At 39.4% G+C, this 26,947-nt stretch overlaps 4 protein-coding genes and 1 non-coding gene across 7 annotated transcripts in view; 2 read left to right on the top strand and 3 right to left on the bottom strand.

Moving 5' to 3' along the window:
• Positions 1-918: 918 nt before the first annotated feature.
• On the bottom strand, positions 919-5,783 carry tedc2 (tubulin epsilon and delta complex 2). 2 transcript variants are annotated; one of them, XM_004071427.5, is made up of 9 exons: positions 4,855-5,783; positions 4,202-4,251; positions 3,419-3,989; positions 3,290-3,343; positions 3,121-3,199; positions 2,825-2,969; positions 2,411-2,506; positions 1,560-1,753; positions 919-1,484 (listed from the first exon to the last, which is right to left on the bottom strand). In XM_004071427.5, the coding sequence occupies exons 1-9, from the start codon at positions 4,956-4,958 to the stop codon at positions 1,335-1,337; spliced, it is 1,443 nt and encodes a 480-aa protein (XP_004071475.1). In that variant the 5' UTR covers positions 4,959-5,783; the 3' UTR covers positions 919-1,334. The 2 variants fall into 2 exon arrangements, with proteins under 2 accessions (XP_004071475.1, XP_078807746.1); XM_078951620.1 differs by lacking the exon at positions 919-1,484 and adding an exon at positions 1,851-1,966 and having other exon boundaries at positions 1,619-1,753.
• trnat-agu (transfer RNA threonine (anticodon AGU)) lies at positions 4,605-4,678 on the bottom strand. The gene has a single exon. It is a non-coding gene; the product is annotated as a tRNA-Thr (tRNA).
• Positions 5,784-6,973: 1,190 nt separating the features above from the next.
• Positions 6,974-11,647, top strand: hmox2b (heme oxygenase 2b). 2 transcript variants are annotated; one of them, XM_004071428.5, is made up of 7 exons: positions 6,974-7,078; positions 7,579-7,666; positions 8,080-8,174; positions 8,331-8,448; positions 8,562-9,053; positions 9,311-9,434; positions 9,512-11,647. In XM_004071428.5, the coding sequence occupies exons 3-7, from the start codon at positions 8,113-8,115 to the stop codon at positions 9,637-9,639; spliced, it is 924 nt and encodes a 307-aa protein (XP_004071476.1). In that variant the 5' UTR covers positions 6,974-7,078; positions 7,579-7,666; positions 8,080-8,112; the 3' UTR covers positions 9,640-11,647. The 2 variants fall into 2 exon arrangements, with proteins under 2 accessions (XP_004071476.1, XP_078807750.1); XM_078951624.1 differs by lacking the exon at positions 6,974-7,078 and adding an exon at positions 7,081-7,413.
• A 451-nt stretch (positions 11,648-12,098) lies between these two features.
• dnaja3a (DnaJ heat shock protein family (Hsp40) member A3a) lies at positions 12,099-16,798 on the bottom strand. The gene is made up of 11 exons (XM_023957551.2): positions 16,444-16,798; positions 14,825-14,961; positions 14,663-14,746; positions 14,366-14,572; positions 14,143-14,295; positions 13,902-14,049; positions 13,456-13,520; positions 13,138-13,266; positions 12,940-13,055; positions 12,757-12,854; positions 12,099-12,436 (listed from the first exon to the last, which is right to left on the bottom strand). The coding sequence occupies exons 1-11, from the start codon at positions 16,676-16,678 to the stop codon at positions 12,417-12,419; spliced, it is 1,392 nt and encodes a 463-aa protein (XP_023813319.1). The 5' UTR covers positions 16,679-16,798; the 3' UTR covers positions 12,099-12,416.
• Positions 16,799-16,912: 114 nt separating this feature from the next.
• coro7 (coronin 7) overlaps positions 16,913-26,947 on the top strand; it is an 83,720-nt gene continuing 73,685 nt past the window's right edge. Inside the window, exons 1-7 of the mRNA XM_011478177.4 lie at positions 16,913-17,111; positions 18,274-18,370; positions 18,518-18,598; positions 18,883-18,953; positions 19,500-19,686; positions 20,684-20,760; positions 26,217-26,267. Of these exons, the coding sequence (XP_011476479.1) occupies positions 17,052-17,111; positions 18,274-18,370; positions 18,518-18,598; positions 18,883-18,953; positions 19,500-19,686; positions 20,684-20,760; positions 26,217-26,267 (624 nt within the window). The 5' untranslated portion in view covers positions 16,913-17,051. The remainder of the gene's footprint in view (positions 17,112-18,273; positions 18,371-18,517; positions 18,599-18,882; positions 18,954-19,499; positions 19,687-20,683; positions 20,761-26,216; positions 26,268-26,947) is intronic.

The raw sequence follows: 26,947 nt of genomic DNA, 5'->3' as shown, positions 1-26,947 counted from the left end.
CGCCACCTGTCGTCCAGTCTGCCTCAGCCCCTGACATCCACACGTCATCAGTGAGCTTCCAGCCTGTCGGTCCTCCAGCATCTCTCGCACACACACCCTCAAATTACATCCGAGATGGGCAAACCGAGGAATATCAAAACAGAGCCAAACATTGGTGGTTGAACATGGTTCAACTGTGCTATGCCAGCTCAATGTGGAAACGAAGATCAAGAGTCAATCACTTTGTATGATTACAGATGGTGTCTCCATCTGTTTTTCTTTTCTTTTTTTATTTTATTGCACGCGTTTTGAAGAGAAACCTACTGATAAGGGTCCTCATTTGGAACAACAACAAAAAAACAAATGCAAGGAGGAAGACCAATATGTCAGAATGGCCTTCTTTTGTTTTAGCGACAGACTTTTGTCTTCTGTTTACACAAATCCAAAGTACAGCAAGGCAACATGCAAGCAGCTGACAGATACGTACAACTGGTTTTGCTAGAATTGCAGAAATATGGCCTTGGATCATCCTCTTTACATCCTAATAATTGATTGCTTCTGTTAAAAGCCTGAAGTTCCAGAAAAACATGGGACTCATTAGCATCTTCTGAGGTCACTTCCTCTGCAAGCTGTACGCCACCTGCTGGCTCACCCCCGTTTGCACTATTTTTGACAATAACTGCTTTGTTATAGCTGTGCAAACCAAACAATATTGGGGTGGGCGTAGTGCAAAGGTAGAGTGGTCAACCTCTGATCAGAAGCAGGTTGGGTTCCCCCCTACCCGCCCATATGTCTTGTCCTTGGGTACAGAACCCCACATTGCTCCTCATGGTTATAGGTTGGCACCAGTGTTAGTCAGCAGAGCTGCCATGTGAATGTTTGTGCATGGGTCTGTGAGTGTAAAGCGCTTTATGCCTTCTAAGAAAGTAAAGCGCTGTGTAAATATTTACCATTTAATATTTTCTGGAAAACAACAGTTGGATCACAGAGGTCACACTCATTCCACATTTAATGCAAAAAAAATACATTTTAACACTATATTTAAAGATTTCACCCAGAGAGCCCACACGAATCTAAATTCTAAACCTGCATTTTCTAATTCACGTTTATGGATTTCCATCAATCTCCTAGATCTTTACATGCTTATCGTTTAGGATCACATCAGACCAGAGAAGGCTGCGTCCAGATTGGAAGGCCAGACAATATCACGCAAATCACAGCTGACATTAACAGACAGAAATATTTGTGCTTCAGCTTTCCTCTGTTGAAAATAATTGGGCACAAATTAACGTTTCGTTCATAAAATGTGCTTTCACTCCGTTTTTTAAACTTCATGAACTCGGTTACATCCGTCCTTAGTCAGGTTCTGAGTCCAGGACGATGGCGGGGAAGCGTTCCCCTCCTTCACCCAGCAATGAGTACATGTCTCTGAGCATGCTCGGTTTAGGACATCCAGAGCCGGGTCCAATGGAGGAAAGGTGAGAAGAGAGAGAGTCCCACAGTACCTGCAGCAGAGATTATGGTCACGTGATCTAATCTGAACAAAATCTTATAGAACACATTATGAGGAAAGCTCTAACCTGTTCCAAGTGAATCTCTTGTTGCAGAAGTGCCACGCTCGCCCGTAGCCTCTCCACTTCTTGGAGTTCTGCTTCTGTTTTACAGGTTATAATCAGGGGCAGGGGTGAAGATATCCCATCTCTCCACACATCGTTTGCCCCAGTGGGGCAAAGACAGCCTCCCTCGGGCCTCCATTGATCCCATGCTTTCCACTCTGATGGAAAATATGGTTATTTTTAGAGCGTCAGCAACTGTACCCTAAAACGTTTTTCTGCTCAGTTGCCTAAGCTTTAAATAGAAGGGGTCTTTGCCTTGGCTCATCTGGAAAGATAGCTTCAAAACTCCGCAGTCACAGGGAGGGGATCTGAAAGTACGGATCTGACACCTGGGCTGCACCGCAACTGCTCCGCATGCCGAGTCGGAGAACCTAGATTAACTCGTTAGCACACCGCAATCGTTTTTCCAAATACTGTTTGAATTATACTAATTAAAAGCCCCTCTCATAGGAAAAAAAATGTTCAAAATGAAATGCGTATGCAGCTACGAGGTGCAAATCCCTAAATTAGTTGCATGTGTTCACTTCACATGATAAAATTCTGTGTGGGGGGCTTAGAAATGAATGGAAACATCCCTCTCGCACTTATTTGGCAGCGTACTTGTGGGGAATTTGATATTTAACTGGCAACCATAAACCGATCTCCTTCCCAGAAGATGACTGGAGCACAATTATGGGGATTGTATAAAAGACGTCCATGAAGACATTTCTGATGAATCCAAATTATGCGTCATTTTAAACCATCATGGTATTTATTTTATTTGGAGAGTGTGTGATGTTTAATGTTATTTTCTCATGGATAATTACAATTCTTACCTTGTTTCACTTCATCTGCCAAGATCTGGAGCTCAGCTGTTGTCATATCCAACCTTTTACGGCTCTGAGGAGAGCCCTTCTCATTTTGTCTGCTACCTATGAAGAGGCTGATGATTAAAATACATATTTATGATGGCCGACCTTCAGCAGCGCAGGGTGAAGATGAGAAACTCTGAGGGAAAGTTAGTTTGAATGAACATCAAAAAAACAATCTTTACTCCTCAGGATCGTGGGAAACTGTTTGGCAGGGAAAAAGCTTTCTAAATAGCTCTTACAAACTCGCTTCCTGCCAACTCTTGTGGAGTTTCCACACAAACGCCACGTTTTCTCACCCACACGCTTGTGTCATTAATCTACATCACTGATTTTCACCACTCCTAACTTTGAACACTTAAGTCTGAACAAGCCTTTTACCCCGCTCTGCGTCCATTTCAGATGTATGATTGGCAAAGATCTCCTCCGTCTGTTGGTAATGCACAAGATCGAACGCTTTGTGAGTCAATCTGTCCAGCTGACCCCTGGTCTTATCTGGAGAACCACTCGGCCAATCCTTGGGAAACTATAGGGGTCAGAAGAGCCTTTTAAACTCAAGAGTTTTTTTTTAAACTGTATCAATAAAGAATTCTAAAATAAAAAGAATATCTATTTGAAGCATGTGCTCAAATTTGCACAACATGGAAATACAGTTTGCCACCCTAGAAAATAGTTACCATAGTTCTGACGCGATCCAAAAAGTGATTCCTTTCAGGCACAGGTTTATTTTGCAGGGCAATGGCCTTCTCCCACAATCTGTAGATTATATAAAGAGAAATATTTGTTCAGCTACACACCTGCTGTGAAATTAGGAATCACTTTTTAGAATTTGAATCAAGATTTAACCTGATGTGTTTACTCCGAGAAGCTCGCCATTTTGTCGCTTGTTCATGAAGAAACCTGTCATGTAGCAAAGTCAAGAAATAAAAAAGCGCATCCAAAATTTAAAAAAAAAAAAGCTTTAATGATTCATACCTATTTTGTATATGCAAACTGTTAGTGCCACGTAGTGGTTTATTTAGAGAAAGGTTGGAGGCAGATGCAGCATTGCTCGGGTCATCTCCGCTCTGCATGTTGCTCCCGTCCGTCTTGTTTTCAGAGAGTGGCGTGGTGATCTGATCAGGAGTGGCAGATGCCGAGACAGTCTGCTGCAGTTTCCTCAAGGCATGGTGATGATCAGTCTGGACTAAAGGAGGGCGATTTTGGATTACTTTTCTTTTACAGGTGGATTTGGACTTTCCAGATGTGCCGGTTGCTGAAAATCTTGAACTTGTTTTGGGGCGAACTGTTGACGCTGATATTTTGTGTTCTTCTTTGTCACAGCTGAAGGGTTTAGAGGCAGCTCTGGCTGCATTTTGACTTCCTTTAGCAGGAGCACTTTGACTCAATTTACCCATAAATGTGTCTTTTTCCTTTTGAATACGAGATACATTTGATTTTAATGTTTTTCTAGAACTGTCTGAGCCTGTGCGAACTCGTAGAGCTTCTTCCAGTGCTTTTTCAAGAAGTTCTATATCTTCTTTCTCCCTCGATGAAGAGTCAGCATCTGAAAATGCAAGGATACAACTCAGTTATTCCAGCTAATTATAATGGTATCATAAATTTCTTAGTTTTTTCTACCAAATTTGTTGTTTTCTAATTTAAATTTGCTGTTAGTATTACTAAAATAGACTACATACCTTAAATTATTAAGGTTAATTTTTTAATCAACCATTTTTCTTCTGACAACCCAGACTGATTCATTTTACTTCAACTTACCTCGGAGAGCATCTTCTGCAAGTTCTGACTCCTCAAACGATTGGCATGTTCTAAATGAAAATTTAAAAAAAAAGAAAAAGATTAAAGGAATTGGATTTAAGGATATAAAAGTTTTTTTTTGTCATATGCACAGTAAGGAAACAGGTTTCCCTGTACAATGAGATTCTTACTTTGCTTTTCGCTCTGAATGCCAAAATTTTAAAGGTTAAATAAAATAAAATAACATAAAGATAGAGTAGGATTATATTTACAGGATTGCAACACAAAAAACATTATCAGAGGTTCATGACAGTATAAATATGCAAACTGGTTTTTGTACACATTGTGAGTTAAATACACATAATAATCTATGTTTTAAAAATAGTCATGCTTTAAATGCAGATGTATAGTTTGCTTAAGTAAAAGGCACTGCTGGGATTCGAACCCAGGATCTCCTGTTTACTAGACAGGCGCTTTAACCAACTAAGCCACAGCGCCATGTGGTCGCCACATGCCAATTTAACCTGATGAGCAGAACACAGGGCCTAAGATTACTCTAAATGTATTACTCACTGTGTGCACAAATGATAAAAATACATTAGTTATAAACAACATTCATTCCATGTTAAAAATTTTACTGACATAGCCTTGGAGTTTAACGTATGTTTACTTACAGGTTATTTAAGATGTCCACATAAAGCTGAATGGAGTCGTTGAGCTGGGTTTGTTCGTCCTTATAAATCTGAATAATTTCTTTAACCGTAGATATCAGCGACATAGTTCTTCATTAAGTAAGGGCAGAGTTCTTACTGTTCCTCCGTTACAAAACCAAAAAAACCGAATGGCCGATCATCAGCGAAAAAAAACTAAAAACGACGCGACAATTGGTTTCCGTACATTGTTTCATCGGTTTTACACCGAACAACATTACCTGTTTTTAAATCTGGCAACGTTAACTGAGTACTAAATACCCGCCAGCTCGCAGATAACGGATGCGGAAGTTACACTACCTAACTTGAGATGCAACTAATAGTTGCAATTTAAAAAGCAAACAAACTTGTATTTAAAAATTGAACCAACGTATTTAAAATAAATCTGTCTTTTTCTTCTTTTCAAAAACACGCACGCAGTACTTGTCATAAGGTAGCTATCGACACATGATTGTCTTATTCAGAAGTTTTTAGTTCTCGCGAGACTTACATTAAAGTTTGGGTTAGGAAAAGCGGTTGCTAAGAGAGCCATTCGTCAAGGACAAAAATAGTTTGTACATAATTTGGATAAAATTCTATATTTTTAACAGCAAAAGAGGAGTGGGATTCTTGTTATTCCTCACAGACCTTAATGCAATTGCAAACGTATACCTACATGACTTGGAAAGACAATTGATCAGATGCCCAACAAACTGCAAGGTCACTGAAACTTGGATAAGGATGCAAATGCAATATCAGAAAACCATTAAGAGAATAGTTCCATTTCAAAGTATGACGTTAGTCAGATCTTTTCTTAGACAATTCTCTGTTCTTTTTCAACTTCAATTAATCACTGGCGTAACCAAAGCAGTTTAATGCAATGCAACAGCTTGTTGGCCCCACTGGAGTGAAGTGATTCATGTTGAGTGCACATTTTCCCCCACCAGCCTCCTGGAGCTCAGAAGCAGCGAGGGGGAAGGCCCTGCGATCAAACATCTGACATAAAAGCCGGCATACTGGCATGAAACTGGCTCATTGAGCAGAAACACATCCAAAAATGTACACTTTGTTCCCTGACACACACATATGTTTGCTGAACATATTTCATGAACAGCATGAATGAATCATGTATGCACATGAAGAACCAAAAAAAAAAAAATCTTCCTCTGACTTGGATCTGTCTCTCTGGTGCAAAAAAACAGACAAGATTGGTCTGTGTGCTTATGAGGGAGAGATTAAGATGTTCTGGTTCAACTCTCACAGGAAAATGTAGTTAAGTTACACAAGAAACTATGTGGAAATTGTTATTTTCAGTCAAACTTTTACTTTCCAAAACCTACATATGCATTTTAATATGTATTGTTGTTGCTGCTATAAGGCTTTTAACCAATTCTTCTTCCTTTTGGAACGCCACCCCGTTATTAATCCAGCTACAATGGCTCCCCATCCGTTTCCGAGTGCATTTTAAACATGGTTTTACCATGCAGAGCTCTTAATATCCCCTTTACTATGTAAAAGACCTCGTGCAGCCGTACACTCCCAGCAGGTCCCTGAGATCATGTGACCAGTGTCTGCTGGTTGTAAAGAGAACCCGGTTTAAACTAAAGGCGAGAGAGCCTTTGCAGCAGTGGCTCCATCACTGTGGAACTCCCTTCCTCTCAACCTTACATCTGCAGACTCAGTTTTTTCTTGTAAAAAAAAAGCTGAAAACCTAGCCTTTTTATAATTCTTTTTCTATACTCTGTGATCCTTATCTTAAAAGGTTATTATTCTTATTATTGTGTTGTTTCAAAGAGAAAAACCCTTCAACTTAATATTCTCTACAATGACTGTTTTTAGTTTGCTTATTTATGTAAGCCAATTACTCCTGAAATAAGAGATAAATATTTAAACTAGCCTTTCATTGTACATTTAACCAACAACTCAGATTTGTGTCCTGTTAAAAAAAAGCATAAATAAAATGAAAATAGAACTCATTTCTTAATACCTAAAAGAGTAATAGTATAGTATCAATAAAGGTGGAAAGCAAACTCCTGTCAAAAAGAAAACACATTTACAAGAAAACTACAAATCTGTGCTTTAAAATACTACAAACTGACGTCATCCGTTAGGCTCCGCCTTACGCTGCAGAACGGGACAAATGTGTTGACGCAGATGAAAACTGAGTGTTAAATATTGACTTGTAATATAACGAATGTACCAAATTAAGGTTTGTTTCCTATTACTGAATCAACATGTCAGTCAGAAGAAGAACAGGTCGAATTTGTAGCGTGTCGTCAGCCGCTTTTAAACCTTAGAGTTTCTTAGCTTACTACGATATTTAGCTTTAGCTAGCTAGAGTCATCCGGTAAAGTTAGCTGTGGTGGTCAAAATGGTGTTCCGTTATATTTTAAAAAAGATAGTGTTGTTAGTGGTGTTACTGTATTACCAAATTTGTTTCTTGTTTTAGAATTCTTGTTAGAATGTGTGAAAGAAACAGAATGACTTGAAGTCTCGACATTACTGCTAGATTACCGGTCATCATTCTGGGAGACCTGTCCTGTGGTAAACGCCAGAAGCCTTGTTGTTGTATTGTGTGTCATTTGAGCTGCTGGGGTTTCTGGTTGGCTGCTTTATGCAGGTCAAGCAGAGGCTATCTTTGTAAAACAACTGAACCAGATCTCACCAGAATGACCTGCTTCAGCTTTTACTTCTTGTTTTCCTTTCAAGGTAAATACTGCCAGGCGCCTCTGATGATTTAGCTTGTTTTACTTTGGGGACTTTCATAATCATCTGCAGATTTTCTACCCCTTGTTTGGTGAGTTTACCTCTCCACTGCTTTTATGTCGAAACTGCTTTATAAAGCTGCTGTATTCTGTATATATCGGATTTGTCTGCTATTGGATTTTAGTTGTCAAAGTTGTCATTGTTTCATTCATTATTTCCTAGAAATAACAAGTCGATTAGTGTTAATAGCCTCATGTTAACACAAGCATTTAATGAAAAATTGATCCAATATTTTGTTGATGTTATATATTTTGTGATGGGGATTTTTAAACATTAATATAGTGTAATGCTTGTATTTTGTTTGTTTTTCTGTTTAAGAGATATGTATTGAGTGACCCCTTAGATTTAAAGTCATCTTTTTGTTTATTTTCTGTTCTAGTTGTTGTTTTTAGGGTTTTGGTGATTTTGACCTCAACTTTTTTACCTTCCTTGTAAATATTCTAGTGTGATAGCATTTCTGGAAACATCACATCGCCAATGTCTGCAGAGAAAATGGGGACAAGAGGACTGGGGAATGAAGAAAAAGAAGGCGCTCTCAGGTAAATCGGAAATATGATTTTGTTTTCCAATCAAGTAAAATGTGATTATAAATTATCCTGCTTCCAAGGTATTTGTCAATTTATCCGGTTTTGTTAAAAAAAAAAAAAAAGTCTTTGGACTAGACGACTCATTTTTTGATGCTTTGCCCTTTCCAGTCCAGAGGACCTATCAGAGATGCTTGCAGCAGGGACCAAAGAAGTTCACGAAAAGGCGGAAAACACGCAGTTTGTGAAAGATTTCCTCAGGGGACGAATCCGCAAAGAGCTCTTCAAGGTTAGATTGGTTAAAATTGAAGAGGGGTCAGCTTTTAAAATAACGAACTACTGCTTTGTTATTGGAGAGGTAAAGAAATGTAGCACTAACTGTGCATTTCTGTCTTCGATCAGCTTGGCGCTGTGGCACTTTATTATACATACACTGCCATGGAGGAGGAGATTGAAAGAAACAAGGACCACCCCCAGTTTGCTCCACTCTATTTCCCTGCAGAATTGCACCGTCATGAAGCTCTGGCTCGTGATCTCGAGTACTTTTATGGTCCAGAATGGAGGAACCAGATTACATGCTCCAAAGCCACCCAGTGTTATGTAGATCGTATCCACCAGGTAGGGGAGGAAGATCCGGTGTTGCTGGTGGCCCATGCCTACACTCGCTACATGGGGGACCTGTCTGGGGGGCAAGTGCTAAAGAAAGTCGCACAGAGAGCTTTGAAGTTGCCTCCCACAGGAGAAGGCCTGGAGTTCTATCAGTTTGATGGGATCCATAGTGCCAAAGCATTCAAGCAGTTGTACCGAAGTCGGATGAATGAGTTGGAACTGGACATGGACACAAAGAAGAGACTGGTGGATGAGGCTGTCAAAGCCTTTCAATTCAACATGGAGGTACGAGGCCAGAGAGAACAACTTTAGGGATTCTTGTAATGTTTCATACTGCACACATGAGAGCTTTTGTGCATGTTTTGACCACCTTTCTCTAAATCTGAAACCAAAAAAAAATGTTATTACTGATAAAACAAGGGATTGTGCTTTCGCATTTACCTGCTAAATCATCCGACTTATCTTTGCCTTGTTAGACTGCTGTTCAAGTATTTTCTGGAATATTCCAACAAAACTGTGCTTGTCTTCTCTCTTTTTTAAAGGTGTTTGAAGAGTTGGAAGAAATTGGCAAAACATTTCAAGAGGATGTTTTAGATGCTGGGATGCCAGTTCATGGAGCAATGGACGGAGACATCAGCAAATGTCCATACTATGCTGCCAAAATGGGTAAGTACTGTTTTATGAATTCCACTTTTTTGAAAGGATTCTGTTCTCTAGTTTGACGTTTGTCCCTCTTGTCCCAGCTGCATCAGGAGGAACAGCCTACATGTGTCAGATGGCCATGGTTGTGCTCCGACACCCAACAGGGCAGGTCCTGTTTGCCACCTGGTTTGCTGCCTTGGCTGGACTGGCAGCATGGTATCTGATGTAGAATCATCTGCAGCTGTGAGACAAGTCTTTAACAAAGCACATCAAGGAGAAAGATTTATTTTTTCCAACTTTTGATCATATTCCAAATCACCTTTTGATTGTTGTTTTTAGAAATTAGGATTCCAACACCATTCATTTTGTCAAAGCACACCGTATTGAAAGAGACTTGGCACTTTGCCTCCCCACTGATGACTCTAGAGCTTTTACAACAATGAAAACTTTCAAGAGAAACTGAAAATATAAGAAAATGCCAAGTAAAAGCAATATGGTGGATAAACGTTGACCAACGTTACACTGAGACTATTAAAAAATAGAATTATTTTTGCTGTAACTTATTTTTCTCTTAGCAATGATGGATTTATGGGTTGTCTTAACTTCATAAATAAGTTTAAAATGAAAATATTCCATCAAAATAATCTTTGTTTCTAAAAGAAACTCTTTTGTTTCCAAACTCCCTTTCTGAATTTTATTTTGCTAAAACTGCTGTTTGCCTCAAACCCCACATTACATTTACCTAATTGCAGTTGCTGAGTGTTTTTTTTTTTCTGTGCATGAACAAAAAACCGATAAGATCATCCTCCCTTATCGCAACAAACGGTCATTATCATAATTATTGAGGCAGACCTAGATTGAAGAGGCGTTTTCCTCCCCCGTAGCTATTATATCATGACATTAGCATTACAATGTGTTACATTTGTTAACAGTCATGATTTAAAAATAAAATACTGTGTTTGCTTTTGTTAGACAGACCGTCCCTTTGATAAGAGTTTGAAAAAAACGGTTTTATGTGGAAGTGGATCTTTATATTTATACTTTTTTATTTTAGCCTAAATCTATTGAAAAAAAAACACTTGAGACATCTGACTGGAACTTGAGAGCGTTTCTTTGACAAGTGCATGATAAACAGCTTTCAATTCCTAATGAATATTCAGATGATCATCTTTCCAGGTGCAGGTTCACTTAGTGTCTGAATTGTGTAATGATTGTCTGCTTAAAACTAGAATAGAATGATTAAAATGCACATTTCAGGTGAGATTTATCGTGTTAGAACTGTTTAGGTCAGAAACGGTTTCCCTCAGGCCTTGGAAGGGCTCAAAACTCCAGCTTTGTCCATTTTAGTTTTCCAGTGTGGTTGGATCTTCTGGAAGGAGCCTAGCATGAGGTACAAATTTGACAGCTGAACTTTAGTATTTTTAATTTTAGTATTTACTACTTAAAGCGGAAGCAGTGTGGGCCTCCTTATATTATGCAACATGGGGTCTGTAAATGGGCTTCTGTAAATTTCCATCAATTGCACACTGGCCTTTCAGAAGCCCTCACATCTGCTTTTGTATCCGTTTGTTGTGGATACTCGACAGCACTTCATTAACCAACATGATGGGTAATCTATACTGCATTTCTGAAGGCGCGGAGGTGGAGATTAGCATCCACTTTCCATTGTTTTTTTTGTTTTGTTTTTTTTTTTAAGCCTAAAAGGAGAGAAATATTTTGTTATTTGTGCAGTTTATGGTGTAAACGTTCACCAGATGTTTGATCTTATGCTGCCTGATTGTCATGGGAGGAAAAAGAATCTTAATTATTTTAAGAATGTTTAAGTCAAAACACCAAAGCAAACTTGTTTTTTTTTTGCTTTTAGCATGAATTATATTTTTGGAAAAGTTCATTTATTTGTTTACTTTTCAGAAATGAATAAAGAATAATAAATTCAACTGTAGGACCACAGATGGCAATAGTGGTTCAGGTTAAATTAATTTCGAACAGAGATGCTGTTTATTAAATCTCTGTATTCCCACGTTTATCTGTTGTGTATTACAAATTATGGATGTAAAATGAAATGTGTATCTCAGGAGGACATGTAGAGGCCATAACTGTTTGTTTTATTCGAAATTTTAACGGGTCCATCATCTTTGCACCTAATCTGTTTTAGCAGTAACTGGCTGTGTATTCATAAAATGTAACATGTGCTACTGTCAGTAATAAAATAAACTCAGTTTTCCTTTTCCCTCCGATTTTCCTTTTAGCAGATTATTTCTAATTTATCTGAAGGGTTTAGCATAAAATATCATCCAAAATGCAAATTGAAACTTAAACTGTCTTTTAGCTAAGGTTCACACGCTTCAATGCAGAATGTAGTGTGACTGCTTCCAGATCTAAAATAAGGTGTTTGAACAAGAGTGGGCTGAATAATTGGCCAGTCGGCTCAAATTCTATTTCAAACCAGAAACTGGAAAAAAGGTGTTAACTTGACTCAGATCTACTTTTGATCCCTGCATCAGATAATTTAATTTAGCTTAAGTCAATGCCAGCATTTCCAGAGTCAAATAATGTGACACTTTCTTCTCCACTGTAGACTACAGAAGAGGTTACTACTTTAAACATATTTGAGAAGGACTTTTTCAATATTTTCCTCTGAGAGACAAGAATTCTCTTCAGTTTAATAAAGCAGCAAAACGATGAGACTGCCCAGGTACAGCTTTATTTATTCTATACATGAGAGTACTGGGTGCCATGAAGTACAGGTTTGTACAGCCACACTGGCTTCCACTGACACTTGACAGGAAGAGGAGGTGCAGCCTCTTCGCTGTAGATCCACTGGAACTGAGCAACAAAGCATCTTCTGTGTGTTTTTAGAACAGATCCAAGTTGGTCATTTTTAAACGATTAATCCAAAAAAAAAAAAAAGAGAGAGACACTTCCTCATTTTTCTGTAAATTCCTTGTGATGCGTCCATGCTGCTTTGCATTGTCCTCCCTGCTGTGGTCAGCAGTCGATAAAGATTCAATTCCAAGATCTTTTCCCTGAAAAACATTGGGAAACATTTAGGTTTCAAGAGACACATGTTAAAGTAAACCAACATGTGTTTATTCAATTACTTGGGGGGGGGGGGGGGGGGGGGGGTCAAGTCTCATAGTTTGGTGATAAAATATCTACACTAATTTCTTTTAAAATTACACACCCTAATCATAAATTGGTCTTTTCCTAGCCACTAACTAATACTGCCCCCATGTGGAGAAAAAAGAACACTGCTTTCAAGATGAAGAAGTCACTAAGGATCCATGGTCCAAAATAAAATAAAAAAATAAATAAATGAAGACATTGGCAGTGTGGATCCTCGTACCTGTGCTGGTGGCAGTGACACCATTTACTGTCCCCTCTATTTCCGTTTCATCTTCTGCATAGCTGGAAATTAATGCTTTTTGTCTGTCTGTCAAATTCCTGCAAAAACGTACCAGATGTTATTTTAATCTCAGGTGAGAGACTGCATGCAGAAAACCTTTCATTGTAAAAACAAGCATCTTACTTGGGTATTTTTATTTTCACATGGATGTAGTGATCTCCAAAACCATATCCACTGACACGAGCAATTCCTTTTCCTGAAAGGCGAATTCTGTGGTCTGACTGCATTCCTGCAGGGATCTGAGAAAAATAACAATTGGAAGAAAAATCTTTCACTTTTTCTGCAAGTGTAAAATGTATAGAAGGTGGGGTTTTTACTCACAGACAAATTAAGTGTTTCATAAAGGCCTTGTGCTCTGGCCGTGCCCCCCAGGATGGCTTGTGCCACAGACACGTGAAGATCAGAGTGGATGTCTGCACCGTCCCTCCTGAATATCGGGCTTTTCTGGACCTACATCAAAATTACATATAAAGTCAAAGCTTTAAACAGCTGCACAATGATGTCAATTTTATGGTAACTTAACTCCTCTGATGTGTAACCAAGTATCACTTGCATCAACTATGTCCAACTCAACCGTGCATGCTCATACATTAAGATTAAATTGAAGGGGGTAGCGAGTTCATTCAATACAATCATTACCCGAAATGTGATGAAGATCTCTTTTTTTCCAACCGGCATTCGGACCGTCTGATTATCCTCCACTCCTAAGATGCACAGAAAGAACAGAGTTAGATTTATCAGATGCTGGGAAGGAATGAGATGTTTCTTTAAGTAAAGAAAAAATCCCTTACTACATCTACATTTGATAATTTATTTAAACGTCCCACTCCAATCATCTTTTGAGCTCTTTTAAAAGTAGTTGCAGTGCTAGGACAACAACACAATGAATGTTTTGATCAGCTTTATTCGAAACTTTTTACCAAAGTCCTATTTTCTGTTTTTTATGTTTAGACACTTGTTTACAACTGGCATTTTACATTTTTTTTTCAATATCAAAATTCTTCGAAGTGTGCCTCAAACATTTTGTGCTCATTAGTACCAACAAGAGCATATATGTAGGGTGACTATCTTCAGTGGAGACTGACCTGCAGGCACAGGAACCATCACGGTCTTCCTTTGCTTTGTCTGGCCTGTGCCGCGGCAGGAGTTACAGGGAGTGGAAACGACCGAGCCTTTGCCACCACAGCGCCGACAAGTTGAGCGCATCACAAATGGGCCTGTATTTATAGTTTCCTGTAGAGAAATAAACATGTTTGAATTAAAAAAAAAAAAAAAAAAATGTTTAAAGACAGTCTGAAAAAAAAAACAATATGCCAGAGTCCTTACCATGCCAGAGCCGTTGCAACTGTGACAGTGCTGGACCTTGGTGCCTGGTTCATGGCCCTTACCATCACAGCGCTGACAGGTAGTGTCTATGTTGATGGCTATCTCCTTGTTAACTCCTTTTGCTGCCTGGGTGAATGTCAGCTCCATGATGTACTGACAAACAAGAGAATCAGAGATGAACCCCGCTTTTTCGCTATAATCCCCATTTTATAATCCCATTTACCTCCTGTGGCTGATCGAAAATGGCGTTGAAGTCACCGAAACCCCGACCGCCCGAAAACTCTCCAAAGATTTTGCGGAAGAGCTCCTCTGGGTCCACATTGGTGGTCTGTCCGCTCCAGTAATGCTGGCCTTGACCAGCTTGACCAGCATCAAAGCCTGTCGAGCCATATGTGTCGTACTGCTTCCTCTTCACTTCATCACCAAGGACCTATGAAAGACAAAAAGGCCAAGAAAAGTCTTCAATTTCTGCCAAAACTTGAGAAATGCACGTAAAGCCTAAAGAGCGACAAAGACAGACCTCGTAGGCTTCAGCCAGCTGAGCAAACTTCTCTTTGGCTTGTGGATCATCTTTATTCGTGTCAGGATGATACTTTTTGGCCATCTGGGGAGCAACAAAACCACTGTCAGCTGTTTTGATAGCAGTGTGGTTAAACGTCACTGAAATCAAACAGCAGCAGACCTGGTAATAGGCTTTCTTGATCTCCTTCTGGGTTGCTGTGCGAGGAACCCCAAGGATCTGGTAGAAGTCCTGCTTGCTCCTAGAGGGGGTGCTTGTGTGGAATAACAGCGTGGAGACAGCATTTGGCAATTTGACACCTGAAAAATGTCAAGGAGGGCGAGAGAGCAAGCCATTAGTATTCAGTTATCCAGCAGCTACAGTGAGAATGCTGCTGGACAAGTACAAAGGGGGTCAGAAGGAGCTGCATTAGACTCTTAGTCGATCTAGAGCAGGGTTTGACACTTAAGGCTCCGGAGCCACGCATGGCTCTTTGGGTTTGAAGAAAAATTCAAACCATTTCAATGAAAAATGGGTTTGTAGTTGTGGTTATTTTGTTTTAGTTCATTTAGTTTTGTCATTTATGTTTTGATTTTGAACACATCAGATCATTGATAAAAATTTGTGGTAAAAGATTCTAATTACTTTCAAAGTGGTTTATTGTTTTTTGTTTTTTTTATTCTACATCAATGTTGTCATATATATAATCCATAGCAAAATACAAAAAATTTTGAAGGCACACCCAAGTCAAAATCCCATGTTTGACTTTGCTTTCGTGCATTTTCTAACATTTTCGGTTCAGCAGGAGGGTCTCATTTGAAACAGGGTGTACTTTATTTGGAAAGGAACTTGCATGGGCTGTTTGTTATAGGTTAAATTTGTTAAATTTAACACTGTTATAATGCAATTATTTTAATATTCAAAAGGAACATTTTGTAAATGAATTGTTTCATGGCTACAATAACATAAATTAATGGCATTTTCCTTAACACTGAGGTAGGACTTTGTGGCTCTTGCTGGGTTTTGGTCAGTAAGAAACTGATCCAATGGCTCTTTTGGACTGTAGACCCTTGATCTGGGAAAAAGTCTATGACATGGTTTGTATGGAGAAATCTACAGTGGCAGAGAAGTCTGTTGACGTTGTGCAGGACATGTATGAGAGCTGTCTATACTGTAAGTGTGACAGATCCGTTGAAAGTAAAGGTGCAGTAAAGATCAGCTTTGAGCTCCTTCTGGTTTGTTGTGATGATGGACAGAGTGGCAGTTTGCACAGGAATATCTGTGGACCATGATGTTTATCTGTATCGTAGCAGCAGCATCTTTACAGGAATAAAGTGTTTAATTAGGAATTCAATGGTGTCTCTTTACTTTTGCACTTGAAAAGTCACGTGTGCAACTTTCATTGATTAAAGCATACTACAAGCTAAAAATTTCAAAACATTTGGCAAAGCATTGCATAAAAAACAAAGAAAAATAACGACATTGACATAATTTAAAAATAAAAATCACATGTCACATGTCAGACAAATTGTTCCAAAAAAGGTTGCAGAAAGTACAGAACTACAGCAAACATCGATGCTAAACCGGTGTTTGACAACGAGCTGCTAGCTTAGCAAAAACAGATTACATCACTGTACTGTATAGATTTAACTCTTTTAAACAATTCTCAGTTAACGAGCCCGAAACATTTTTTAAATTAGTATTCCAACTCGGTCGACTACAAGTGACATCTAACTATCTACGGAGAAGTAAACAGAACATTTTTAGCTTAGTTTCAAGGGAGCTAATTTACTTTTCCTCACCTCTCAATGTCAACGCTTTTCCCGCGACGCCGCGCACAAAGCTCCCTTTACACCATAATCTGTCGGTCCCAAGAGTAGAAAAACGACGGATCTCTCCATTTTCAGGTGAGAAAACTGCACTGGCGATTCTCTGGCGTCCGGAGGACACCGCAACTGTGATCCAACGTGTGGAACACCGCACAGTTAAGGACGCCATCATGCTGACTAAGGCCACTCTCCGGCATGCACTGCGCATGTCAGGTGTGGAGTGGGCGTCACGCAAAAAAGAAAAAGAAAAACTAAAATTGTTTTACTTTAAAATATTTGTTTTACTTCCTGCAAAATAAATTAAAAACATACTCAAATAGAAAAATATGTATCCAGAAACAACCCATTAACCTTTGAAATGCGTGAAGAATAAAAGTATTTACATGTTTTAAATTCCGGGGCAACTCCTCTGTGTGCGGTGCCGAGAATTCCATCAGAAAAAGGAAACTCCGCATCATCGGACAACTCAGTGACACAAACCGAGCATACTCACAGGAGCCAACTGCCGCTGTCAGCTGAAGCAGCAGCACTCCAACCAGCTCGACATCCGGAAGGCACGAAAGTCAATTTGAGAGCGCAACATGAATCGATTCAAGACATCCAAATACAAAAACACCACTCCGAAAATTGCCAAGAAAGATGTGAGTAGCATACGAGCTCCTAGGTAGAACAAGTCTACCGGCTAACAATAGCACTTATTAGCTGAGCCACTTTGGGTTACGCCTGCTGTCTTCAAGGGATGTTGAACTTCCTTCCTGCATCTGGATGTCTCAAATATAAGAGGACCAGATTTCGAATCCATATGATTGCAAGATTTCTTAATCCATGAATGGTATTTGCATTCAGCAGGAGATTGCATGAACTGAAGCTGCTGGCCTCGTTCGGATGTTGTGGTTCGGGGAATTAACTATCGGACCTGTTAGCATCAGATTACAATAATTCTGTAGGATTTTTAAAAAAATATTTCTGTATTTTTATGGCTTTCGATGTATATTATTTATGTTCCCCACGCAATCTGCTGTTTTGTGCAATGCTAGGAATGCACAAAGATGTAGTACCTCTCCAGTCAGTGCACGAACAGCAGGTGGTGTTGTGATCCAATGAATGTTAAAACCAGCACTTTATATGGCAGGAAACCATTCCCATGCTGCAGTCATGTGCTTGTGTGTCTGCTGTTGCTTCAAACACTGTGCAAGACTGGACAAGACATTAAAGCAACTCAAACCATAGTGTATTTGTTCCATTACTTACATAACAACTAAAATAAAAACGACTTTTTTGCAACTGCTCCTCACTTCATCCAAGTAAAACATCTATTTAAAAATACATGCACTTATGAAGAGGGCTTTAGGATACACTACTGCATGAATCGGCGCATGAACTGCCGTGCAGAGATGATGGATCTATTAAAAAGCCCTCTGGTTAAAAAACAAAACACAATGTCTGCCACTTCTTTTGCACTCAGAGGCCAGCTCAGTAAATGTTTGAGCTTGTTGTGTGCAGACACTGCGCTCATGCTATGCATGCCTTGGTAATGTTATGCAAGAAGTTTGAAGAGTTCTTCACTGTGAAACTGGGAGTCCTTCCTCTTCCCCTCTGCACTTTCTGTGTGCATTGAGCTAAATCCTTCCTGTTGTATTGCAGCACTTATTTTCTTTAATTTTATAAATCTTTTTTTGCACTTGGTTACGCACAAAGTGGGATGAACATTACTAGATTTCATTTCAATGATTTGTTCTCAAATTTGACCATCTCCTCTATTATGATTCCTTATTCAGTTTAATTATTTTTCCTTAAATCTAGGAATGGATCAACAATGTTCGTGGTGGTTCCTTTTCCTGCCAGGGGAACCACATCAAAGCAAGCTCCAAGTTGGTGGCTTTTAATACAGAGCAGGCTGGTATGACTAAAAACAGGGTTTTACTACCATTCTTACTTTACTTGGTTAAAGCAAATGTTGTTTTTTTTCTACTTAAATAAGTTTATTTAATTACATACTTTACTGAGATGAAATCATACATTTACCTTTTATAACTTGTGTTTGCAGGTGGAGGCATGCTTGGTTTGACCTCAGTCAGACCTGGTTCTGATGGACAATGGACAGTCACGCAGATTTCTTGCCATTCTGGTAGTTTTTTTTTTTTTTCCGTTTCTGTTTATTGAAATTGGTGGTAAATGTCTTTTTGGTTTGGCACACAATTGTAATACATGCATTTGAAGAATAACATCCCAGAGTTGCATTTTCTTTTTTGTAGTGTCTTTACACATCAAATGCGAAAACCTGAACTTGATAGACTTAATAAATAGGTCAGATTTAGTGTGCCATTCATCTGCAAGGAAATTAGACTGTCTGTGTGCAGTTTAAGATGCAGTTTATAAACTGACCTGCTGCTTTTTTCTCTTCTATGTCAGATCTTGTGACTGATATGGACTTTAATCCGTTTGACGATTGTATCCTAGCCACCTGCTCCGCGGATGAAACGGTGAGCTATTTAATCGTTTAACCCTTGTGCTATCTTAGATGACCCCACCCTTACATTGACGTGTTCTCCCTACCATGACAAAGGTGGATAAAGGTGGAAAGATTTCATGTAATCCATGGACACCAGTGAAGATCACAAATCATTGAAGAAAAAAGGTTCAGTGCACTGTCTAGTTGGTCTAGATGACCCAACTCCCAATGTTAAAGTGCCTAGGATAGCACAAGGGATGATGTATGTAAAGAAATTTAAGCCTAAATGTACATTTCTGAGTATTTCTTTTTTCAAGTCATTGTGAATCAGGAGCAGACAAAAAGTGTTGGAAAAAGCCGGGAGCGGTGACTTAAGGTGCTACTTTTGGCAAGCTGAATGTAGCACTAAAATTATAATAATCATAATCAAATGGTTTAAAAATAGATCAAAGATGAACGGAGTGAGATTTTAATCGCATTTCTTTCTTTTTTAGCTGAAAAGTTATATTTTTTCATAAAGGTGGTTAGTGAGGAATTGAACTAAAAACTTGCAACCTTTTCCTTGTTTCATGTCCAGGTGAAGCTGTGGCACTTGTGTGATCCAGAGCACCAGCAGCCAAGCGATCCGAGCCTGACGTTAAATCCAGGTCAAGGGAGGCTGGAGCTGGTGCAGTTTCATCCCACCTGCTCTGGCCTTCTTGCTGTTGCCACCACCAAGTCTCCTCTGATTTGGGATACCAGTCGAAAAGATGCACCTCTAGCAGGTAAATGGAGAGTAGGAACTACACTCGGACTGAAGGGGAAAAGTTGGTTTTAAAAATATTTCACTTGCAAGCTACCTAAATTTGTCTGGCTCATCATGTACCGTGTCTTTGAATGTAACATTTCAGTCTTTGTCAGTTGATCTACATGTTATGTTTCTGTCTGTGACATAATTACATGACGTAGTGAAGTGGGGAGTTGCTGTTTTAATTTTTATATTTTGAGAATGCATGACTGACACTTCCTACGTTTTACAGCCCTGTGGCTCTGTCTAAGTTCTGGAGCAGCAGAGGTAATGTTTTGGTTTAAAGTCCTGCTCCCAGTCTTTCTGAACTGGCCTCAGGATGTAGTCTCTATCCTCTGGCCTCACCCCCCCCCCCCCCCCACCACCACCCCCACCTCCACCACCCCCCTGTGCACACATCGTGCCTCTCCTCCACCATTCCATGACAGCTCCCCTGGCTGCTGCTCACTGCCGACCCAGTCTTTCATCACACAATGTCTTTCAATCACATTTATTTATTTTTTTTAATCTTTATTTACTTGAGGATTAAGATCTAAAAGATGAACTTGTTTTTCAGAGTATTTGGGTTTCATCTTCTGTCTTATCCAGAAAACCTTGTCTTCTCATCTGTCTGGTGTCACGATGAGTTATGTAATGTACACAAGCTGAAGAAGAAGGTCTTTTGTGTGTCCGACTCATGATTACCTGCATACATATAACTGACAGATAGAAACCGTGTTTATTTTGATCTTTTCTGCATTCTTTATGCTTGAATCATGGCTTCACCTCTTTCCTCTCATTGACTTTTCATGACTGATGTGTTTTTGTTGTCTCGTTTATTTACATATGTGTCTTCACTGTTCATTGTACCTGTTGTTGTGACTTCCTGTTTTTCTCAAACATTTTCATATTTCTTCTGCTTTTTTTAATCAATTTACTAGTCGAAGTTAAACAATATTTAAAGGCTTTTTTACTAATCAGCTGTTTGCCGGCAGCTCTGGAACAACATGGAGACCAGATGCAGAGTCTGAGCTGGAAAAGGGATGGCTCCCTGCTGGCATCCTCTTGCAAGGTGAGGTTGGACTCGGCCACATCCATATTACAAGGATCTGCCCTCTCCCCTGGGGCTGTAACAAGTATCTGAATACTCAGATATTCTCAATCTATTCCCATAAATTCGAAAAAGAATATTTACAACATCCGAGATCGCTGACTGTCGATCTTTATCAATCTAGTAGAGTATAGTAAAAAAAATACCCTTCTGACTTTGTAATTATTGCCTTAAAATGCATAATATAATTGGTAAAGGTTGTTTTTTTTTAAGGTATCCTATTAGTGTTATTCATAAATGAAAAAAATAAAAACTCAAGTTCATTTTACCAAAATAAGTTCTGAAAAACAATTTTTTTATTTGATTTTTATTTGAAATGGTTTATTTCAAGCAATCAAAGCAAGAATAATGCACAAAAGAAATACAATCAGCAATTATACATTCATACTAAGACATATCAAACTTAAGATAATTAGACATGAAATCAAAGATTGCTTGAAAGGGAGTGGAAGGAAGCAAACTTATATAATCCCACGCCTGTTCTACCGTACCATTTACATTACATGATTTATTATTATGACTATCTAAAAAAATGGTAAATAGATTCGAATAAAAAATATGATGAATATGAATTTTAGACTAGTACAAAAATCTTGTGATCAGTTTGTAAAACCTATCTATTGGAATCACATTAAATTGTAAGAATGGTGGTTCGATTAGTGAACCATTATTCTTGATTTTTGAATTAAGTCCTACTCTCCCCATGAGTTAAAAAATCTTCATTCAAAACTATTTAAGGGTCTGATTCCTGTAGTTGCAGTTTGTAGCCTCTAGGTTCTGCTAGTTCCTAAAATTCCGAGCTGTATAGATCATAACTGCAGGGCTGTGTTTCCATATGGAGTTTATTTTCTTCAAATGCCAACAAGAGTAATCATGATTATTCATTAGCAGCTTTTGCAGAAGTGAAAAATGGTTGAACTTGGAACGCTCTCTAATTGCCAGTTTTAGCATTGCAACAGGGATGCCAAAGACAGTAAATGAGGGCCTGTGGAGATTTTCCTCATCAGATTGGAAACTGTTGGCAATGATGCCTCAAGTAACAGCAACAGGCTTCGTGTGAAAGCTTAATCTACCATGGTTTAAAATTGAAATCAGCCCCCCTTAACCCCTTCTCCCAGCATGCATCTCTTTATGGCCCCATCAAACCCAATGATTTTGGTTGAACCAGCCCACAACCAGCATTTAGCTCACGGGTCCAACGATTGTGCGAAGGAAGACACAAAAGTGGAACTGACAGAAGAGATCGAGAACCTCTTTGCAGGCTGCTGTTATTATTGCCATTGTAGGAGGAGTACGAAAGGAAGCTGCTGGAAAGGGAAGAGAGGATCGTTCTGTTTTCCTCCTCTGAAGCTACACGTTGACTGATGTAAATTTGAGACACGAGAAGCTTACCAAACCTATAACCTTTGACTCCCAAACGCACCCCATGCACCTACTTAATAGGTACGACTGTTGTTCCTGTCCTCCTTGTTTGTCTTAACTTTGACAAGGGACAAATTACTTCGCCTGTCAAAGGCTTTCATCATGGATTTCCAAATCGGGATATTCTTGACAGGATAATCGTCCTCAACGTTGCTACCAAGCCTCCCATCAGCATCAGCTTTTTTTTGAAAGAACAAGACAGCTGGGGAGGAAGAGTGTGTTTTGGTGGGGTCGAGGGGGGCCTCTGAATTTCCAGCCTTGTTGGGCTGTGGTGTCATTTCACCGAAAAAAAGGCCCCTTTCAAATCCAAGTTATTAAAGCAAATAGAGCCTACCGACATGTGGGTCCAATTCCCAGCCCTCCTATAGCGTAAACTTGAGGGCACAGGGCCGGGTTGGGGGAGGATGAAGGGGAGACCACCTCTTCTGACAGTGGAGATCCTGACAGGTTTCATTTGAACCTTGAGGCGTGTACTTATAACACACTTTCAAGGAGAATGGCAGCATTCATTTAAGTTGAATGAAGTCCACAAGTGATTTGAGCAGAGATGCAGAAAAGCCTGTATCATATCTGAGGCAACTGGTGGAGTCCTCAGTTTACTTTTGTTCATAAAATAATGTAGCTCTACTCCTAACTGCATTTCTCATACTGCAGGGGAGTAACTGATGAAGATCCCGCTCTTTCCCACTGTCCATCACCACAGGTCTTGATGCTGGTAACCATGGGAGACTCGGCGCAGCAGTCTGGCAGCGTAGTTTTGTTTGATGAGTGCAGGGAGCGATCCCTGGGTGGAGATTCCCAGCATCTCTGTATGTTTGCGTTCATGTGAAGGTTGTGTGCAAGCCGACCTGCGTTGGAAACTTATGAACAAGCAGCTTGAGAATGAGGCTCCGCCTCTTTGATTAAACAGCTGCCACCTCTGCGGATACACAAAGGTACACATGATGCGGGCCCTCCCATCTGTGCGTTTTATGAGTGTAGATGATGTGGATCTCTATATTCGCCATCTTCATCGCCCCTAGAGTGTGTGTTTTTCTTGTTTGAGTTTATGGGTGCACATCTGGAGCTGAACAGCCCCAGATTTGTGTGTTTGAATAGGCAGATAGTATTCTTGCTCGTGCTGTTTGCACTATAAAATGAGATAGGGCTCAAATTGACTTTAATTGGGAGGTGTGTATATATACATATGAAGTATGTATGTTTTTAGAAATTTAAGTTAAAATCAAAAACAAAGAGATGTTGGTCTAATTCTGGTAGTTTAAGAAGCATTGCACTTTTAGATCATTCTTATTTTTAGAGATGGTCAAGTCAATTTATGGGCAAAAATAAAGCTTGTTATGTTTGCATTAAAATCCATGTATTTGGTTATTGGTTTTGCTATCTAAACTCATGCTAATTTAGGACAAAAATGGGAATCCTCCTCATCCAGTAGTCCAGCTTAAATGTCTATCCCCCCAAAAAAATCCCAGATGAGCATGGAAGAATAAAAAAGTGAGCAAAAGCAACTAAAAATAGCTTGTAGTGTTGTCTTTTTGAAACAGGTGGCTTCTTATCCAGAGGTGGAGGAGGAGTTGTACACACGTGTTGTTCCTGTGGTGCTCTGTGAGCCTTTGGCTTAGTCCTAGGTCATGGAGGCGTGCCGGCATGTCTGTGGAACATCACAGTCGTGGGTGGGCCACACTCACATGCCCGCAAGATGGACAACCAAGGAGATTGGGCTAAAAAAACAACATTAGTCAAAACCCTTGTTTGCTATCCCAGTCAAAAACAGCAAATAGATGCTTTCTTTGACTTCTAAGAGCACTGCAAAAAGAAAAGCAGCATTTTTGCTCATCTTTAATGTGGGAGGAAACGGCAGATGCTGCTGCTGATGTTCGCTGACGTTTGATGTATTTATGTAAGCGTTACTATCGTAGTCGGCCTCCTGAATCACTTCGGCAAGTGTTTTTGTGTGTGTGTATGATTTAGACGATGTGATTATAAGTATTAGCTGCTCTGTTTCATGCACCTCTGTGATCCCAGTCACACAGCAGTATTGAGTGACACGGCTGCAGACACAAATGTCCTGCACAGCCTGATCTCATTAGGCCCCATTTCCTTCCAATCATACAGAAGTCTCTCTGATTGGCTGCTTTGATTGATGCCGAATGTGTATTTTGGCTGGCCGGGGTCAAGGCGCACGAGGCCGTGGAGGGGTTACTGGTTTGCGTTTATCAAGTCAGTAAGATGTGACTGATAAACGAGAGAACTTGTTTTATATTTGATCAAGGGTTGATGGAATCTCTTATTTGAATACTTTCAAGATCTAGCTTTAATATCAAAGGAGCTCCTTAAATTTGTATTAAATAAGTCAGTTAAGTGAGATCCCTGTAAGATGTTTGAAGTCATTTGGAAATCTTTTGCAGGTTAAAATTCTTGTCTGTCAGTAATTCCTACATTCATAACTCTACACTCACCGGCTGCTATATTAGGCAGACCTTTCTAGTACCTGGTTGGACCCCCCTTTGCCTTTAGAACTGCCTTAATCCTTTATGGCATAGCACTACATCCCAAAGCTGCTATATTGGGTTGAGATCTGGTGACTGTGGAGGCCATTTAAGTCCAGTGAACTCATTCACGTTCAAGAAACCAGTCTAAGATGATTCCAGCTTTATGACATGGAGCGTTATTCTGCTAGAGGTAGCCACCAGAAGATGGTACTCTGTGGTCAGAAAGGGATGGACATGGTCAGCAACAGTACTCAGTTAGGCTGTGGCATTGTAAACATGCTCAACTGGTACTAGGGGGCCCCAAGTGTACCAAGAAAATATTCCCCACACCATTATTCCACCACCACCACCAGCTTGAACCGTTGATACAAGGCAGGATGGATCCATGCTTTCATGTTGTTGATGCCAAATTCTGACTCTTCCATCCAAATATGCCAGCAGAAATGGAGACTCATGAGACCAGACAATGTTTTTCCAATTTTCTACTGTCCAGTTTTGGTGAACCTGTGTGAATTGTAGCCCTAGTTTCCTGTTCTTAGCTGACAGGAGTGTGAATTGATGTGGTCTTCTGCTAGCCCATCTTCCTCAAGCTTGGACATGTTGTGCATTCAGAGATGCTCTTCTGCAGACCTCGGTTGGAACCAGTGGTTATTTGTTGCCTTTCTGCCTGCCTGGAACCAGTCTGGCCATTCTCCTCTGACCTCTGTCGCACGCTGGATATTTTCTCTTTTTCCGACCATTCTCTGTAAACCCTTGAGATGGTTGAGGGTGGAAATCCCAGTAGATCAGCAGTTTCTGATGTATTTAGACCAGCCCGTCTGGCACCAACAACCATGCCACGTTCAAAGTCACTTCAGTCACTTTTCTTTCCCATTCTGATTCCCGGTTTGCAGCAAATTGTCTTGACCATGTCTACCCGCTGTTGCGAATGGGGGTTGAGCAAGTACCCAGGCGCAGAGAGGAGGAGGAGGCAGAAGGTTCCAGGTGAAGAGATGTTTGATAAAGTGACAAAACTACAAACCAAAAACCACTCCTTAAGCAGGCAAACCAAAACTCAAAACTTGAAACACTCGTAACACTCGAAACAGGGGAAGAGCATAATAACAAACTATGGAGCAGGACAGGAGGAAGGGAAAGACGAGACTTAAATACACACAGACAAGACGAGACACAGGTGAACACAATCAGGACAGGTGGGGAAAAGGCAAAACTCGAAACCAACACAAAACAGGAAATCCTACAAAATAAAACAGGAAGTTAACTCAAAGCATCAAAGAACAAAGAACAACTAGAATACAAAAGCAAAGAAACCAAAACCGTGACACACGCCTAAATGCATGAACTTGCTGCCATGTGATTGACTGATTAGAAATTTGTGCTAACAAGCAGTTGGACAGGTATGCCTAATTAAGCTATATAATAAAGTTATATAATAAATATAAAAGGTAAATAAAGATGCATAACTGTACAAAGTTTTAAAATGTTTCCTTTCTGGTGCATTGCCAGGACAAGATGTTGCGGGTGTTTGATCCCCGAGCCCAGCTGACACCTGTGCAGGTGAGTCCTCCATAATAAATATCAGCATTGCATTAAAAAATGATCTTAACTGCTTTGAGGAAGAGGTGACATTTTTATTTTTGGTTTCTATCTTGGTTTGGGCCAATCAGAAAAGGCTAAGACTTTATGTATTTATACCAAACCAGCTAATGTCTAACTGATTGACAATCTTTTTTGATGAATAAAGAATTGTTAAAACTTTGAAATTAATAAATAAATACAATAATTTGTTTTTAACACATTTGAACAATTTAAAAAAAGCTTGCAATCATGTTTTTCTGATTAAAAAGTCTAAAAAAACATAATTTACTAAAATGTGTTTAAAAAGCTTCAGGAGCTTCTGTATGGATGAATAAATACATGTGGCTAGAAAGCTTTGATTAAAATTAAAATCTAAAAAATTTATTACATGTAATAAATGAAAATCCAAGGACTTATTAAAAATACTTTTTTTTTAACTCAATATACATACATTTGAGTTTTTGAGAGTGAAAGTCTGTTACTCACCCTATCAGATAATCTGCATCAACAAATTTACTTTTGACATTCTGGTTGAGTTCACATGAATCTAAAAATGTCAAGTGTGAAAATACTAATATATCAAGAGGTAAATGCCTTTATTTTCCCACCTTTTTTGACTCTTTTTTTTTTTTTTTTTTTAAAGAAAAAAGTACCATCAC

This window comes from Oryzias latipes, chromosome 8 (genome assembly GCF_053564925.1).
Source record: "Oryzias latipes strain Hd-rR chromosome 8, Olatipes_Hd-rR_3.1".
In the NCBI taxonomy this organism is placed as follows: domain Eukaryota; kingdom Metazoa; phylum Chordata; class Actinopteri; order Beloniformes; family Adrianichthyidae; genus Oryzias; species Oryzias latipes.
The sequence above is the reverse complement of the archived record's forward strand: the minus strand, read 5'-3'. Positions and strand labels throughout refer to the sequence as shown.

Excerpts from the sequence above, each read along its gene's own strand:
- dnaja3a (XM_023957551.2), bottom strand. The coding sequence starts at position 16,678 with ATGCGCAGTGCATGCCGGAGAGTGGCCTTAGTCAGCATGATGGCGTCC. Across the intron at positions 12,855-12,939 it reads GTGAAAATAAAAATACCCAA|GAATTTGACAGACAGACAAA; the intron begins GTAAGATGCTTG and ends ACGTTTTTGCAG. Across the intron at positions 12,437-12,756 it reads TGTCACTGCCACCAGCACAG|GGAAAAGATCTTGGAATTGA; the intron begins GTACGAGGATCC and ends AATGTTTTTCAG.
- tedc2 (XM_004071427.5), bottom strand. The coding sequence starts at position 4,958 with ATGTCGCTGATATCTACGGTTAAAGAAATTATTCAGATTTATAAGGAC. Across the intron at positions 3,990-4,201 it reads TGCAGAAGATGCTCTCCGAG|ATGCTGACTCTTCATCGAGG; the intron begins GTAAGTTGAAGT and ends TTGCATTTTCAG. Across the intron at positions 1,754-2,410 it reads GGCAGATGAAGTGAAACAAG|AGTGGAAAGCATGGGATCAA; the intron begins GTAAGAATTGTA and ends ATTTTCCATCAG.
- hmox2b (XM_004071428.5), top strand. The coding sequence starts at position 8,113 with ATGTCTGCAGAGAAAATGGGGACAAGAGGACTGGGGAATGAAGAAAAA. Across the intron at positions 9,054-9,310 it reads CCTTTCAATTCAACATGGAG|GTGTTTGAAGAGTTGGAAGA; the intron begins GTACGAGGCCAG and ends TCTTTTTTAAAG. Across the intron at positions 9,435-9,511 it reads ATACTATGCTGCCAAAATGG|CTGCATCAGGAGGAACAGCC; the intron begins GTAAGTACTGTT and ends CTCTTGTCCCAG.